General features: G+C 44.7%; 1 protein-coding gene across 10 annotated transcripts in view; it reads right to left on the bottom strand.

Annotated features, from left to right (window-relative positions):
* The window catches only part of ARHGEF1 (Rho guanine nucleotide exchange factor 1), a 1,792,426-nt gene that overhangs the window by 965,609 nt on the left and 808,444 nt on the right, over positions 1-18,373 (bottom strand). For all 10 annotated transcript variants that reach the window (XM_069640923.1, XM_069640913.1, XM_069640921.1 and 7 more), the window contains 2 exons: positions 16,097-16,126; positions 14,796-14,898 (listed from right to left, as the gene is read on the bottom strand). In XM_069640923.1, the coding sequence (XP_069497024.1) occupies positions 14,796-14,898; positions 16,097-16,126 (133 nt within the window). The remainder of the gene's footprint in view (positions 1-14,795; positions 14,899-16,096; positions 16,127-18,373) is intronic.

The following is an 18,373-nucleotide window of genomic DNA, read 5'->3' as shown; positions in this document are numbered from 1 at the left end:
CTGCACCATTCCAACAGCCAGGAGTTGTCCAATCAGGGACAGCTATTGGTTTCACTCGTGCCCCACACTCACTGGCACCATGGATGTGAAGTGGAACCAGACAGTCCCACCGCTTCCTTAGCCAAACACACACAAAGGCATCAATGGCCCGCAAAAACTGTAGCTTTCCTGGGAAAGCGCGTGACCTAATATGGGATTTCCTGACCTGGCGAAGCAGGACAACGGCCAAACAACAATATGGACAAAGAGCACGCACAAATCTCATGGTTTGGCATTTTTGGGGCAATAGCCATGTTTAATAGCCATATGCTGTAAACGTGAATGTGCACACTAGAAATAACAAAAAAATGTTACAAATATAATTGCTGCCACCAGCTTGTCTTTATAGCACATATAAAAGTAACCAACATTGTCAAGTGTAAAAAGCTACAGTGATACAAAAGTATCCCCACTGCATTGTAAAATGCTGTGTGCAAGGTAATAAAAGTTACAAAAAGTAAAATACAAAAGGAAAAGAGTTTCCCAGCACGAACTGATCAGTTTCCACATAGCAAAATGAGCAAAAGGCCAGGGGAGTGAAGCTGAAGGCTTCACTTCCCTGTAAAAATTTAGGACGGGTTCAAAAACAAAAGCAAAAAGATTGGGGGTCCATAGAGCTATGTAATGAAATTTGACAAAAAGATAAATATTTCCTACTATCTAGGCTTAAGGGTAGATCTAGAGGCACAGCTCACAATCACTCCTCTTCCTCTCCCTACTCCTCACTCCTTGACCTCCTCCGATTCCAAAGACAAGGCCGAGCCCAGTGGGAAGTAGGATAAAGAAACTGCGGAGGAGGTTCTCAGTCATGTCTCAGAACAAATTGTTCCCACGAATTGTAACGGTGATATCTGCCCTGCAAAAATAGAGTATGTACCGTGCTTCTTGCCTCTTATCACAAAGTTTAACGCCTCATTTGCTGAAAGGATAGTCCCAAGGGACATCAAACAAGTGCGTATAACTCTTAAAAAAGCCCTCCTTGGACCCAGGGGTGGCAAATAACTATCGCCCGATTAGAAAATCCCTGTTTCTCCTAAAGATCCTGGACAAGATGGCACATGAACAGACCCAGGCTTTTTCGAGTAGGTATTGCCTACTAAGTCCCAAGCAATCAGGTTTCCGGTGCTTTCATAGTACGGAATACACACTACTGGATCTTAAAACCAATATTCTACTAAAAATGGAGAAAGGCAAAGGTTCGCTATTGATGCTTTGGACCTTAGAGGTGCCTTTGATCTGGTGGATCATTCTATCTTAGCTAATAGGCTATGTGAGAGCTTTGCAGCAAGCTGGGTGCTTTCCTTCCTCGCAGATCGCACAGCCAGGATCTACAATGAAGAGGCCATGTGAGGTGGTTATGCCTTGGACTGCGGAGTGCCGCAAGGATCCTGCTGGTCACGTAAGCTCTTTAACTTATTCATGTTGACTTTGTTTGATCAACTGTATAGAGAGGGTACTTGCTATGCCAACCATGCTGATGACACTCAGTGTCTTATCCCACTTACTGGGAATTACATCAGAAACACTGAGGTCATCAATGCAACCTATAACAAACTCCAATGTTGGATGCTGCACAATGGCCTAGCAATCTCCTAAGCTGCGTCAACTTGGCCTACTCTTCCATACAAATTGCTGACTGTGTGTTGCCCATCCTTAAAAAAGTGAAGACCTTGGGAGTCACCTTTGATCAACAGCTATCTATGAGAGCTTGCATCAGTGGTCTAGTGTCGAACTGCTCATACTACATCAAGCGACTAGCTCAATTGAGAACTTACCTTCCAATGCCCAGCTGTGTGCCTTAGCTAGACCTATTTTAGGCAATCGGCTGGACTATTTGTTCGGTAAGATTTTCATGGAAATGGTAAATCTTCATGACCTGGATCAAACGCAAAACTTTCTGCTTTACTGGTGGATTATTTAACCTAATAACTCTGTGGGTCGGAACCTTTTTCCACACCCACATAATCTTTTACTCTTTGTATGGGTGTCATTTGTAAGACTCTCCATAGTGTCTTTTCAAAGTTATCCTCTTTAACAACTTTTTGGCAATAAGTGCCTTTTGTTTCTGGGTTGCCCTAGGGACTCCCTTTTTAACTTTCTCTGGCTAACCTTGAGTGAACTATAGTTGCCAAGGGTAGGAAAGGATCTTTGGATCCCTTTTACATTTTATTTGGTGAAACCAGTACACCCCACGTGTTATGGAGTGCTGGGTAGATACAATGTATCCCCTTTCACACTAAACCTGTCACAATTCTGTTACAGGGACAAGATTACCCTCAATGGCTGGTGGCAGTGATACCTTGTATTCATTTGGTGTTCTCAGCTGCAGTAAAGGCACCGAAGGGTGCTCATTTTACCAAAATGGCCCGGTCTTCTTTTTTCGCCATTTTAGTGTTTCTTGTTCTTTCCTCCGGCATCCAAGGTGGGAAATTCCTTTGTGTGATTTTTATCTTCAGCTGGAGTCCCCTGGACTCCCCGCCCAGGTTCCAGTCTGTCTGTGAAGGCAGGAAGCGAGGGAGGAGTCCAAAACTCCACAGCCCTTTGTCTTCCTCCTTGCCTGAATGGGGACAAATCCCAGTGGGGGGCTGGCTGTCCTGATTGGACAATAATATATAAAGGGCAACAATTTCACTCCTGCTCTGACAATTAACTGGGCATTTCTGGATTGTACATCTAGGATTTGCAGCAGGTACCTAAAACACTAAATGACAAGTCAGGTCTCCACAATTTAAGGGCTTCCCAAGCACATAATGGGCCCATCCTACAACCATGCTTCCGCTAATTCTACTACATATTCCATGGTACCAGAAAAGCCCATTACTGGTAAATGGATGTTACAAGGCCTCTTATTTTCCCTCTTTCTGGATTAACATTTTGTCTGATCCACTGCCAATCGTGGCACACATACAATCCTATATTATCTTCCCAATTTGTTGGTTCTGTGCATCCCCCCAACCTATTCATGCTCCTTGCCCAGTTGTCCACTCTTCTTCCTTCACAGACTAAGGTCTGGTTACTCTGGGCTTAAGCACAGTAAGCCATTGTCTCCGACATGACACCAGTGCTGCAAGATAACCGCAGTTGTGACTGCCACAATATACAAGCTTCATAACATTATGTGTGAATGTATGTGCATAAACATATACACTATACTATACCAACACTCAACACTCACAAGCATCTGTATATATGTGCATATTTTCACATTTGTATACACACGTTGTGGTGTGTACAGATCCGTGCAAACATGCATGCACGCCCAAGTATGTGCATGCAAATAGGTATGTGTGGATGTATATTGTGACTAATCTAATGAGGGCGTCCCTTCACCCCTAGGGGGAGACCTTTCCCATGGGGCCAGGACTGTGCATGTTCCAGCCCTCCCTTGAGAAGCACATAGCACAAGTGCTGTGCACTAGCAGAAGGGGCTGTGGACCAGTGTGCCTCCCAGAGAGGGAGGTGGTGGGGGGGGGGGGACACCAGAACTCCGGCAATCTCTGGAGAACTGGAAAATCCCTCACTGGAGCAACCAAGTAAGTCACCTTCCAACAAGGAAGTCTGCGAGATGCCGACCTGGTGTGCAAGGACCCACAGAAGGGCGTGCCAAGAACAGAGGCGAATGGGAGCAAAAAAGCAGCCAAAAGGAGGAGGAGCTCCTTAGCATGCTGTCTAAACAAACCACTTGTCCTAAAGTGCGCAAACTGCTGGAGAGCAAAACCACCCCGAGAAGGCAAAAGGGACTGGCGGAGCACCCGCCAACCAGAAGGGATAACCGAACGAAGATTGATCAGAAGGGACACCGTCAACCCCAGAGAACGCCTGAACGCTGCCGGAGCCTCAGAGGGAAGTACCGCTGCCCGGAAGACATGCACCAAAGAAACAGGTATGCGGGCAGAGCAAAGGGTGCTGGAGGTTTCGGAGAGCAACCATAGGACAAGAATAAGAGGGTCAGGGACCCTGAAAGAAGCAGAGTGCAGTCGGAGCATATGCTTGGCAGGAGAGTAAACCAAGCTTTTGCAACAGCACAGTGCAAGTCCGAGACCCTCACCGATATGAGAACTAGCGAATAAAAGGGTATGGGGCCTTGAATAAAGCAGAGACAATACAGAAGGGAGCATATGCTTGGCAGGAGAGTAAACCAAGTCATTGTAACATAATATTTCGAATCTGGAACTGGGACCCATGGAAGAGTCGAAGAATAATAGGGTCAGAAGAGTAAATCAAGCTATTCCAATCACACATCGAAAGACTCACACCCACATGCATTTTTCCAACCCTCTACTGGTTAATAAAAGTTTATAACCAAAAACAGGCCACGTTTGTGTTTGAGCCTTACTTCTGCCCCCTTTACAATATGCACATACGCATGTGTCTGCAAATGTATGCATATGAGTGCATGCATGTGCATATAGTAATGTACACGTAAAAGCACACACTCATGCACATCTGCATATTGTGGTAGGCTTATCAATGATACACCAAACACAATTACATCACTTTGACCTGAGTGTTCTTAAAAGTATCGTTCATAGGTAACGTCCGGATAAATGGCTAGAATGACATATCGGAGAAAGTGATAAATTATCATCAGGTCTATGCTAAAACATACTGTGTGCAGATTCAGATGAAAAGAAAGTGGGGTACTCTATAGGATTTGGCAGATTAGGTTAATTAACGCCCTATTCTTAAAAGTCTGTCTCCACCTCTCAGACACCCTAAACTAAAATCTAAATAGGATGGTCAACTTAAAGTCATAATAGTTACTCCCAGATATGTTCCAACATTTGAACAAACGAAAGAGTTAAAAACCTACTCTTTATAAGTCCAGACCTATTTTAACACAATCAACAAATCGTTCCTCTGGGCAGGCTCTTGCAGCAATTACTCAGTCTGGACTTACTCGTCTGGCCTCTCTGCTTTCACCTGGCTTTTTCAAGACCATACCCAAGGTGTTAATATTGCATCTGTCCTCAAGGTTTACTGTGGTCAGTTCCAGCCACTGGTGTTCCCAGCATTGGTTCTGGCCTTTCTCATCACTTGGGTTCGACGCAGGTGCTTCGCAGGCCTATTCTAGACTGTTTTTTGTTTTTTTGGTTCAAAACTCGTAACAGGTCTTGTCTGACTTTTGATTCTGTTTAGGATTCACTAACTTCTAGACAGGTTATATTCAGGATTTTCACCAGTACCCTCCTGAGTCGTTATTTGTTCAGGATTCCCAAATGGTCTCTTCTGAACCTTGGTTCCAATAATGATCCTCAAACTGTGCTCCTGGACCGCTGGATTCGCAGATATTTTCTGGACCATGGTTTCATTCAGGTTTCTCAACTGATCCCTCCCGAAATTTAGGTTTAAGTGGTATTTTCTCTCTTTGGACTCTTGTTTTCTGATTGGTTATTCCCTATAGGGTTCTTCAATTCCTTTTGTTAGTGTATGATCATCCGCTCTTTTGGATTGGTTAATTATGATATGCAGCATCCTTCCTAACGAAGTGTGACTAGGAGTTCAGTGTGTGCAGCATTCAGCATGATCTTGTAAACCCCTTTGTGGGGGTTCTCTCAGCCTCGCAGGAGATGGTGTAGCGCTAGAACCACTGATGCCCGGTAAACCTTAGTCTCCTTTCTTCCTTTCCTTCTGTGGATGTCACAAGTTCTCAAACTGTGATTTTCAAGAACTAGTTTTCCCAGCATTGCGGGTACCTTTTTGCAAGGCGTCTTGGATCATGTAGTTCTGGGATCATCTAGCACCCACCTGCCCCGGCCCGACCCTGCAAAAAGGAGACCTCAAATGTAGTTTTGGGAATATTCCCCCCCCCCCCGTAGAGAACTTTGTAAGGAAGGCATGGTATCAAAGAAAGACAGACAAGTGATCACAGTTCAAGGGTGTTTATTAAACTGCAAAATGGGTTAGAAACACCTAATCTAAACCTAAATCTAAGATGAAAGCAGACTACAACCATCAAATAATTATACAGTCCTAGTGGAGTCTAGTCAAATAAGAAGGGCCTACACTAAAAAACCTATTGCCTATCCTTACTGCTATGCTACAAATAGTGTGGATAATGTTCACAAGAAAAGAAAGAAGTGTTCACAAAATGATAGTCAAGATGTTATGGCCGGGGTCTCCATTCCCCATGTTTTTATCATGGGACAAGGCGGGTCTCTTGAGCGCAGCACACTCCTGAGCTTCTCTGGCACAAACCCACAGTTCCTTTTCACTAGATCAGGGCCATCTGTGCCCCAGTCTCTTCTCATGCAAAGTGTTTTGCTTCAGAAGGCCTGATATGCCAAAACAACTGAAGTATTCCATGACACAGGAGGAAGTTATTACTTATATAGTCACTTTATTAACTTAACAGATATCTATCATATAGTATAAGGGGATATGAACAGAGCAGTATGCAGTGAGACCACCTACTTCTCCAACCGCCAGCTCACTGTCCTCTCCATTCCATTTTCCACATTCCTATTCTAGATCCCTCATCATCAGCACCAGCTGTAGTATGCAATACTACACATCCCTCTTCTTCCACGGGACCTCTCTCGCTAAAGTCCATCAAGTGACTTGGTCTTCTATAACTCCTTCCAAAACGTGATCTCGAGGACTGTACTCCATTTGAGACTTGTACTCCACTTGGTATGTGTGTTGAATTTGATAACGACAAATTATAATTCATCACATTCCTATCCACATCTACTTACACTTTCATCCTTACCCACACTGGGCCCACTGGGCATTAACATTACACGCCCATTATTCCACACTCTCCCATCACACGTTCTCACAGCATGTTTGAAAACTTCAATAACTTTAATCGGATTTGACCACTTACTTACTTTCATGCTCAATGCCTCTGGTAAATTAATCCTCACATAACAACCAACACAAGGACTACTATTGGTTCTGAATCTTCTTTTATCATGCCATGTTTTGTTATTGATCTGTCTCTTCCTGATCTTTGTTTCTACATCACTTGCTAACACTTCCATACCTAACACATTGCTCATCCATTATGGGAATAATTTGGTATTGGCATTTCTGCCTCTACTCAACTCAAAAGGTGACACTCCTGTCATGCTATGTGGAGTAAACCTATGTGCAATAACAGTCATTCTCACCACTTCCTTCCAATTTTTCCCATTCGACCAGGCCCATCTAATTGCTTCCTTGAGTATCTCTCCACCATACTATTCGTCTGGGGTGATAAACAGCACTGGTTAAATGCGTAATAGACTTCCCTTTTAAATACTCCTCCATCTCCTTGGATTTAAATTGAGAACCATTATCAGACAAAATCACCTCCGGATAACCCTCACGACCACACACTTCTTCCAAAAAAATCAATGATACTCTTGGTTGTCACATTTGACAACATTTTGATCTCCGGCCACCTAGTAAGCAAATTGATCACCACAACACAAAATGTCTGATAACCATCACTCCACACAGGACCCAAAACATCTATACCCATTTTCTTCCATGGTCTATCCGGTATATCAGTCACCACCATCGGATACTTCTCATTCACACAACTTTTGTCAGACTTGTTGCAAAGGATACAATTCTGACACTCCTTTTGATTTGTGCATCACAACCGGGCCACCAATGTGCATTCTTTATTCTGTTCTTCGTTTTGGAAATGCCTTGATGTCCTTCGTGTCCCAATTGTATTATCCCTTCTCGGATTCCCACAGGTGTAACTAATCTGTCTCCTCTCAGCAGATAATCATTCTAACAACTTAGTTCATCCCTGACACTCCAAAACCCTTCAACTTCTGCTCCTTGGATTTCATTAGTAGGAACTATTCTTCTATTGATATTTTCCATTACAAACATCATCTTTACATCTTTCTTCATTTCTTCTGTCCATTCCTCTCTGGAGATAGCTGTGTTTTGAAGAGCACAAATCGTCTCTTGTTGTCCTTCCACTTCATCACTTTCCTCTTCCAAATTAGTCAGCCTGGACAGGCAGTCTGCAGCATAATTCTTCACACCAGGAATATATTTCACCACTATATCAAATTCTTGCATTTGAGCAACCCATCGTCTAATTCTTCCTGATACTTTACCCAATCCTTTAGTCATGAACACTTCCACAAGCGGTTTGTGGTCAGTGTGTAGTTCAAATCTCATTCCCCCATACAAAGCTTCTGAACTTATCAACTCCCCTCACAATGGCCAATGCTTCCTTCTCTATAGTCGCATATGACTTCTCTGCTCCTTTTAATAAACGTGAGGCAAATGCTACGATCTGTTCCTTTCCATCATATACTTGTGTTAACACTGCCCCTAAACCAACGTTGCTTGCATCGGCCGTGATCATTGTATGTCGACCTCGCACATAATTCTTCAGGGCTGGTGCTGTTCCTAAAGCATTCTCGATATACTTTAATTCTTTCTGACACTCCTCATTCCATTCAAATTTCCTGTTAATTTTGGTTAGATCTCTCAATACTGCGGTGTGATCTGAAAATGTCCTTACATACTTCGAATAATATTCGGCCATGCCCAAAAATGTCCTTAACTACTCTCTGTTGCTTGGAGTGGCCATTTCCTCTTTGGCAGACATCAATTCTGGTCTGGGTGCAATACCATCTCTCGATATGGCGTGACCCAAATACTCAATTTCTTTTCTATTGATCTTCGATTTTTCCTTACTCAAGAGTCATACCAGCTCTATACAGTTTCTTTAGAAATTTCTCAAGCCTTCTATTGTGTTCTTGCTCAGTATCTGCATAAATGAGCATATCGTCTTGAAAGAAAATTACACCTTCTTCTCCATCTAATATGCGAGGCATAATTTTCTGGAATACCGAGGCTGCCGAGAGGAGTCCAAATGGCATTCCCCGGTACTGATATAGCCGTTCTGGCGTGATGAATGCAGTTAAATGTTTTGAATCTTATGTAATTGGACTTGATGGTATGCAGATGTAATATCTAATGTTGAAAATACTTTGGCCGATCTCATTGTTGATAGGAATTCCTGAATATTTGGCAATGGATGTCTTTCTGGAATGATACACTTGTTCAGCTCCCTTAGATTGATACATACTCTGAGCTTTCCTGAGCTCTTCCTCACAATTACTAGTGGTGGCACCCATACCGCAGCATCTATTTTCTCAATAATACCTTGTTCTTCTAACTTTTTTAGTTCTCTTTTTACCTCTTCTCTCATGGCCAAAGAAACACTTCTCAATTTTTGGGCAACTGGTATGCACTTTTCTTTGAGTTGTATGCGGTGCGTAATGCCTTTAACACATCCAATTCCATCTCTGAACACATCCATCTTTATCTTTTCTGTATTTTTCTCCATAGACTGAACCGCATATATGGATTCTTCCACACTGGCATCCAGCCGTACCCTCAGCCATGCCTGATGCATCCAACTTAGTAGAGGTGATGCACCTCTTTTTGATACATAGACTTTGCCTATTGCCGTCCTGTCTTTGAAGCCCAATGTGGCTCTGAAACATCCGAAAATATCTATTTTCACCCCTCCATAAGCACTGGGATTGATGCCAGCTTCATTCAGCCACTTAGGACCTATTTTTCTCCATACTGCTTCTGGTAATAGTGTGCATTTCGCTCCAGAATCTGTCATCATCTGGATAGGATTACCATTTACCACGATAATGGTACTTAAACTTTCCAATTCCACCTCATTGTCATTATCACTGATGGCAAAGAGACATTCCTCTCCCTCATCATTTCCTTCATTGCCAATCCAATTCATGTTGCTCTTGGCTATTGTGCAACATTTAGCCATATGACCTTTCCCATTACAGTTTCTACATATGTGTAGGCCAGGACAGTCGGGGCTACAAGCCCAATCTGACAGGCTGTCACATCTGAAGCAAGTTCTATTCCTACCTCTGCCTCTTCGACTAGCTTGGAGTCTACGACTTGCCATAAAGCGTCCCTGGTTGTAGACACCAGGCCCATAACCTCTACCTCTTACCATTATATCTGGATGTGCTTTGAACCTTGAATTCTTCCTTTTTCCTCATGGCGTAACTATTGTGATTGCTTCCATTATCTGACTGTGTAGAATGAAGAACATTGATAGTCGATTCTGCTTTTATTGAACTGTCCTTCACTTTATCTTCCAATGTCTTAACACAATTTTCCCTGTGTTCCATTTCTTTCACAATAAGCAGCACTTCATCAAGAGGTGGATCATCTTCAGCCCACAACTTCTCTGATTTTACCACTACCACATTCCAACATAAATTGATCTCTCAATCTTTCCTCCAATTGCTGTCCAAATTTGCAATTCTTTGCTAGTTTCCTCAGAACTGTTATATACTGTTCAACAATTTCTCCTATTTCTTGCAAACGTTTGCCGAATCTTTATCTCTCCAGTAGAGTACTCAATTTTTTTTCATAATGTTTGTTCATTTTGGCAATACATGTTACGCTCACCTGGTATCCACAGGGACGCCACCCAGCCGGGTTACTCACTGGTATGCTTCTCAGCTTTGCCCTGATGTGGTCTGCGGGGAAGGTTCTGCCTGAAAATACAGGAGGACTGTGTTCAAGACTGACCGACTGGGGTAAGTATCCGCCCTCCACCCCCGTATGATTTCAGTCCCTCTGGCGCCCTCTCCTCACCTTGTGGTAGAATTAGGCGTGCTCTCCGTCCTGCCTTCTTTGCAGCGGCGCGTTGTCTTTCATGGGCGAGTGCGGTCCAGTTACTTCACTGACGCCGGCCCGTTTGATATTGTTCAGGTAGGTCTTATTGCTGTTCTTTAGTTTTGTTGCTATCCTGCATGCCTTTCTTTGTTTAAAATGTCACTTTTTTTCTCCCTTAGGTATGCGGAGCTTCAGCGCGGCGAACTGGCTTGGTTGAGCCCCGCTGGTAAATGTTGGTACATTAAGAGCGCTATGATGCGGTAAGTAAGCGCTATGCGCAGCAAAGTCTTGCCTTTGCTAACCTGTGTTTTCCTTCCTTATAGGTCGCGGTGTTCTTCAGCATGAGTGGAATGTCCGCAGTGGTGCCAGCCGAGAGGCTACCAGCCAGGTAAGCCTTTTGAGCAGTTCATAATTTGTAAATGTCTCTACTGCTTTCTTTAATGTTGCCTCTATCTTCCTCTTTCAGGTTGTTCTGTCCGGGAGGCGTGCAGATTCGAGGAAGCTGTTCTCAGTAGCTGCGAGTGTTTAAAGATGAAGACTGCAGGCGAGATGCTGCTGCTAATGATGTTCCTTTTGTCTCCTTGAAGGTTCTGCTTCTCCGAGGTAATAGCTGGACACGGTGAGCGTCACGTTGCAAGCTGCAAAGTAACACGAAGCATGTTGTCTTGCTCGGGTGTGGTTTAAATAGCCCCAATAAAAAAACTCCAGGAAAAGTAGGCCCTAGGCTACCACGCCCAAAACACTAGACCGCATAGCTTGGTTCTTTGGAACCAAGCTATGTGGATGCCTCCATGTTGGCTGACAATAATAAAGTAGTTCGCAAGCAAATTGTTTATTCATGGTGTATTAGCCTGGCGCCAGGACTGGCCCCATGAAGGCTTTTGAAGAGGATGCCGGGCTCTAGAGGCCGGAGTCCTGACTCCACCTAGCCAATGGGTTTGCCCGAGGGGGTTTTGGGCGAGGGTCGTGACAATACATTTTTTATATTCGTTCATATCCCATGCTTCCGCTGCTGGTAGGTCTGGTAGATATTCATATTTCTCTTGGCCTGCTGGGCCTAAACATGCAAGAGCAGTGATTTCTTCCTCTCTACACTGTAGTTGGTGCCGCACACCACGGTAGCATAATGTTCAAATGACTTCAGCCACCTTTTCCACAGTAAAACTGGTTCACCTGCTTCTGGTAAGAACATGGCTGGTGGTGGAACACCATGCATAGACATGTTTTCTATTTAGGTATGGTCTCCTGCTCCACTTAGCTCAATGATTGGGTGGCAGTCACTTTCCAATTCCCAATTCTTTCCCTTTTCTTTTTATTCTTGCAATTCCCAATTCTTTCTTTCTTTTTTTTTAAGACTACCTTTACTTGAAGTGTAAAATGGTTTATGTCTTTCACTTTGTAATATGATTTATGTCTTTCACCTTGTTTATGCCAGGATCTCGTATTTTAAATATTTCATGCTTTTATTTTTTTTTAACTGAGACGAGGAAGGGGTGATCAATCTACACGTCTTATGTTCACACGCGTAAAGCAGTGCCTCAGCTTCCGCTCACGCACTCAATGCATATGCAATTGATTTGACTTGCAGGGCCGTGATTCTCCGTTTCGCTGTCTCCTATATGGAGACATTTGTTTATATGGATTCCAAAAGGGATGCACGCATGGACGTAAGCAACGTTGTTAGGGTCCTTTTTTCTTTACAGTTTCACACAAGCTCGCAAAATGCTTTCAAAAGATGCAGGCGCACGGCTTTCAAAAACAAACACAATTGTAAGTCCACTTTACAATTATTATTGTACTTGCGGTACCTTTTAACACAGCAGTCTTCAGTCAGTGAATATTCGTTGCTAGCTCTTCAGCGCAGCCACTTCAGCGATCTATGGTCTCAAACGGTGCGGGGGCAGACCAAAGATCCTTGTCGCCACTTGAAGTATTCCACAACACGGGAGGAAGTTATTACTTATATAGTTACTTTATTAACTTAACAGATATGTCTATCATATAGTATAAGGGGATATGAACAGAGCAGTATGCAGTGAGACCTCTACTTCTCCAACCGCCAGCTCACTGTCCTCTCCATTCCATTTTCCACATTCCTATTCTAGATCCCTCATTAGCGCCATCTGTAGTATGCAATACTACAACAACAAAAGTTCCTTCAGTTAACCTTCACATCGGGTGATTACCCCTCACCCTTGGATCCCCTCAGCCGGCCTCCTGATCCTTCTTTCAGTGCCAACCTCCCAAAGCACTTGCCAATTTAAACAGAGACTTCCGAAGGGCGATCTTGTCTCGCTGGGTCACTCTGTTAGACTATGGCAAGTGCGGGCTTCACAAAAATCACAGTTCGCACAGAGTCTCCCTCAGTCGGGCGCAAACACCTGTTTCACAATTCACTAAGTCGGGTTCACAATTTCACAATTCATAAAACTTCTGCAACGTGTCAAGGACTTTGATTGTACAAAGGGTTTGGCTTGACCCTTGTATGACCACATTGACACCTCCTGTAAGCCTTCCCTATGGCCTCTTGGTATTTGGAGTTTTCAATATAGTCTCTTAGTTCAGGAGAGAGGTTCCAGCCAGAGACCTTCGAATGAGCGCCCACATGGCGCCAGACCACTATCTCTGGTACCAAGTTCGTTCACAAAAAACCTGTAACTTAATTTTTTTAATGCTACCCCTGCAACGTTTAGCCCAAAAAAGTCAGCCCACTATCAGGTTCTTCCGACTCACCGGCTGTGCTGAACTCGTTGGAGTTTCTGTTGCCGCTGGAGTCAAGAACAGTACCACAGTGGCAACTGCATCTCCCCGCCCATCAGTGTGGGAGGGTTCCATGTACCCCTGACATCAGTCAAACCATTCGTCAGCTGCGATTACCAGTCTTATGTTTCTTTTGTCTGAGGCTCCGCGGGTCTGGGTTGAAAAGGGCAAGAGCAGCTCCCTCCTTGACGCCCTTTCGGGTCTCACCGCCTTTTTCCTCTTTTGAACTGCCATCCTGGAATAGCTGCTTCGTGCGTTCGGCCTTGCTCAGAGTGTGCTCTTGTGCTCTGCCTTTTATCCCGGTGGGGAAGGGACAGTGCAGTCAGGTGTGTGTATTTGTCGGTAATTGCCCGCCTCTGCCCGACACGTGTGTTGGGATAGGTCAGGCAAACGGCTCTGGCATTAGTCCGTTGTCGCTCACGGTATGAGAAAGTGTTTGTGTTTGAAAGGGGGATGGGGGGTTTCTAAATATCCTACTGGGCAGAATGAGTAAAAGGTGTCATAAGGCAGGGGAAACCGTGTCTCACGCTTCGGTGTCCCACTTCCAGACCCCACATCCAGGTGATCCTCCCGCACTGGTCCACCCCCAGGAACTGGATACAATAGCGTTGGCTGTGTCCTGGCCACCTGGATGACGGATCCCCCCCCCCCAGGGACTAGAGGGTGAGACACCTTCAGGTTTCTCACACCGTGCATGATGTATTTGAGTCTCCAGGGTGGGAAGAGGGTAAAACAGAATCCTGCCTCAACCACCCTCCGGGCAGGAGGCACATTCGGTAACAGCCTGGCCATCTCTGTCCCTAGAGACCGATCAACCTTACGATAGAAGGGGGGGGGGGGAAATCAAAGAACTCATCACTCTATGCCTTTTCACATATGTGCACATGAGTAAACGTGCATGTGTCCATACACATGCGCAAATATGCACACGCACCTGCCTGTATGTACGTGCGTGCATACAAGTACCTATGTATATGTGGATGCACTTTCTGTACCTGTGAACTTGTGAAAATGTGCGTTCATCAGTGAAGGCCGTTGTTCATCCCCTAATGTTCCAAGAGACCATGTGTTTCTAGCACAAGTTGGGGAACCAGGTGCTTGCTACTAAATCTGTGGCGCTGTCCAGATGCCCGCCTCCAGACTCATGCCATTAATGTTTGTCTAGAAACTAACCAGTAAAGTAAAATAAGTGTACCTATTCCATCTTCATGTGGGTCTGAGAAAGCAGTTTATTTGCTCCAGCCTTATGCTTACATTTACAGTGGAATAAATGAAGTAGACTATATAGAAATGTTGGTCTCAAAAATGTAGAAGGACTTGCATTCAATTTTACATTCCCGCAAAACACCCTCCCTTGTCACGCTCACCTTTTTCCTGAAGAACATCCCTTTTGATTTCTTGCTGTCCGCCACCTTGGTCTTCACCCCCAGGTGCTTCATGTAGGCAACAATAGCACTGAAAATGGCAGCACTGCAGAGAGAGACAGTGTTATAAATTGTCTGACATGTCTGTCAGTCCACCCATATCCCCAACCACTGTTACCAACAGATGCCCTGCTAAGACAAATTTTCCCACTGCTGTATTCCCATAGCATAAAAAGGGTATTGCTGGGAGGAGGCTCAACAGCTACCAATGCACTTTGGGAAGAAACTCAACTGTGGGGGTTCTAATGTACTGACAGGGCAGCGCTTATGGAAACCTAAGTTCATAGTGTTGATAGAATTGAGAGAACACTGCTATTGATAGCTCAACATTGCTAGACTCCATGGTGGGAGGTAGTCCGACCTGGTGAGAGTCCTATGGCAATGGCAGGGACGCTGCTGAACACACACTGATCAGGCTCTCTACTACCCACAGCAAAATTAAGCAGGGACACCATACTTGTGAGCAGGTCTGCAGTACTACTTTACTAGAAAACGAATGGGGCCTATCTAAAAAGGTCTCACACAAACCGGTTCCATTAGCACTGTACTGGAACTGTAGACAGGAAGCATGCACTACCTGCAGTCTTTGACATTGAAAACCGACTGCTCAGGTCCAACAGAGTACTGTCGGTGATGGCTCACACTACCAGGATCCATAGAACCATCAGAGGATTCCGGTAGACCAATCATGCTACAAGAGTCATAGCTCTGACAGGACAGTGCTGGAGGAAGTTCAGATTGCTTGAGTTCTAAAACACACAAGACATGACTGGGAGGAAGCACTCTGCTGTTATCCATGAAGAGATTGAAGGCTGCCCCTAAACACCCAACTCCATCCTAATTTTTAAGTCACTAGCTGATAGCCTGATTAATTATTTTTTAATAAATGAACATCACTGATGCAAACTTGGATCATACTCCAATAAGCAATACTCCCATAAGCCACACTCCCTAGCAACAAGAGCAACCCTTGACTACAGGAGCTCCCCTATCTCAACACGTGGAACAGATTACTGTAGTCATTTTTTCAAAATGGAAAAAGAGCATCTCATATGCACCAGCAGAAAGAGGGAGGATTTAGGGAGAGGTTTAGGAGAAAGGAGAAGAAGCAGTTTGGGAGGCGGGCATGTGGGGGTAAAACATCCCCAGTGTACCAGAAGAAAGGCACTCTCTGTCCTAACCAAGCTCTGGAGCTTTTTTTCATAATCAGGTACTCTCTGTCCAGACATCAGTGGCATGGTTACCTTTTCTCCTCGTCTGAAGAAATTGTCAGGCTGAAAAGAGAAAGACAATTAGATAAGTTTTCAGAAAATCACAAATGAACTACTATCATAACAGGTGCACACTGCTTCATGGGGGTAACCCCCTCATCCATTGAAATGGCAAGTTGTGGCTACAATGTGCACTAGAGTGAAAGTGCTGAAAAGGAAATACTCGTATATAACAAAGAGGCTGGCAAGCAATCAATGAGGGTGTAGGGCAGGAGCGCATCTTAAAATGCCAGAATAAATGACTTCTCAGTAATGTTGTTTCTGATGGATGTTCCTCCCACGGATTCCTCACGTATGATATTTGTATCCCTGCGCAGCTCATCTATGGAAAGCTTTCTGGTTCCGCACCTGCTTTGCTCAACGCCCCATGTGACACACTCCAGACTGGACGTCGGGCCAGTATACCTCGAAGCCCCGTGACCTCAGTTTCACCTTTTTTCCCTAGCTCTCTGATGCTGAGAGACTGTAAAAACAAAGGTGTACCAGCTGTCAGGAAAGAGGGTCAGAATGGTAGGGCAATGATGAATCCCTAGGAGGAATATCCATCAGAAGGAATATTACTGAGGCAAGTAATAAGTGGTTATAATGGATTCTTTGCTCCCATGGATTTCTCATCTATGATAGATTCTTGAGTGCAAAGGACACAACCTAGACCCGAAAACCCTGGAGAACTGCCCTGCGGAAGCAAGCATCCTGCTCCGAAAGGGAATCTAAGCAGTAATACTTTGCAAATGTGTGCAAAGTAGCCCACGCAGCCGCTTCAGATTTATGAGACAGGGACTCCGCTCTGAGGTGCAGAGGTGACAGTCAGAGATCTGATAAAATGAGCCCCAAGACCTTCTGGCACCTCTTTCAAAGACAAGTCAGAGAATGTTCAAACAGACTATCAAGGTAGGTCACATGATAAGATTGTCATCCATCCTTACATCCCTCATCCAAGAGACTTTGTAGCCAAGGGCCCGCACAGGGTCCAGCCAATGGAATTGCTCCTCTTCCTTGAAATGATGAGGCAACAAAAAAAAGAAAACACTGCAATATGGATCTTCTGAGAGAAATGAAGTCTAAGAGCACCTTCGGGAGGGAGGAAGGTCTCACTCAACATCACCTTTTTGGAGAAAGCCAAATAGGGACATTTAACATACAACGCCTGGAACTAACTCGACAGTCTAAAGAAAATCATCTTACAGGTAAGCAATTTAAGAATATGAATGTAGAGGCTCAAAGGGAGAACCCATAAGAAACGTTACACCAATTTCAAATCCCAAGCCAGAACCAGAAACTGACTGGGAGGAAACAGATTGCACAATCCCCGCAAAAATTGCATAACAGTAGGGATTGTGAAAAAAGAGCCTTGCTCAGGAGTCCTTTTAAAGACAGAAATAGCGACCAGGTACCATTTTACAGTGCCAATCTGGAGGCCTGTCCGGGCCAAAGACCGTACAAAATCCACAATAGACGATATGGACAGGACAAAGGATTTAGATCCCTCTCCTGACACCAAGCCAAAAATGTATGCCATTTACAGGCATAAGTTGACTTTGAGGCGGGTTTCCGAGCTGAGAGGAGTACATCTATTACGTAATCTGACACGTCCCATTCCTTGCATCTCACCCGCGGAGTAGTCAAGCATGAAGGTTCAGGTGCAGGACCCTAACTGGAGATTGGGACAGTAGATCCACTCTCCTCGAAAGGTGAATGGGTTGGGCGGAATGGGGATGGAATATACCAGCAACTACGTAATTCAAGCCCAGTTGATAAAGATCAATATGGACCCGAACATGTGCAGAACATCTTGAAATCCAGCGGAATGACATGGATCGGCAGTAACAGCGGAGGTTGAACATCCAGTAGACAGCGTCCCATAGAGCACCCAGATGAGGACATTCCCTGAAGGAGAACTCCGACTTCGTGTTCACACTGGAAGCGAAGGGGTCCACCTGTGCCCCGGCGTGAGAAAATCTCTAGAACTTCCTGTCAGAACTCTCAGGGCATCTGCTGCGACGTTCTCCTTCCCAGTAAGGTGGGGCACTGTCGGACAAGCACTTCGCCAGAGCCCAGAACCAGTCACATTGCTTCTCTGCAAAGCAGCAAGGAACCAATGCCACCTAATTTGTTGAGGTTGTGCAAGGCCATTGGGTTGTCCATCAGTAAAAACGTACCTTGTTCAGAGGTAAGGAAAATAATCAGGGCCAACCGGATAGCCCCAACTCCAGCAAGTTGACTTGTTGCCAAGACCACAAGATCACAGCA

Source organism: Ambystoma mexicanum, chromosome 1q (genome assembly GCF_040938575.1).
Source record: "Ambystoma mexicanum isolate Mex_15411 chromosome 1q, UKY_AmexF1_1, whole genome shotgun sequence".
NCBI lineage: Eukaryota > Metazoa > Chordata > Amphibia > Caudata > Ambystomatidae > Ambystoma > Ambystoma mexicanum.
This window is presented reverse-complemented; position numbering and strand designations above follow the sequence as displayed.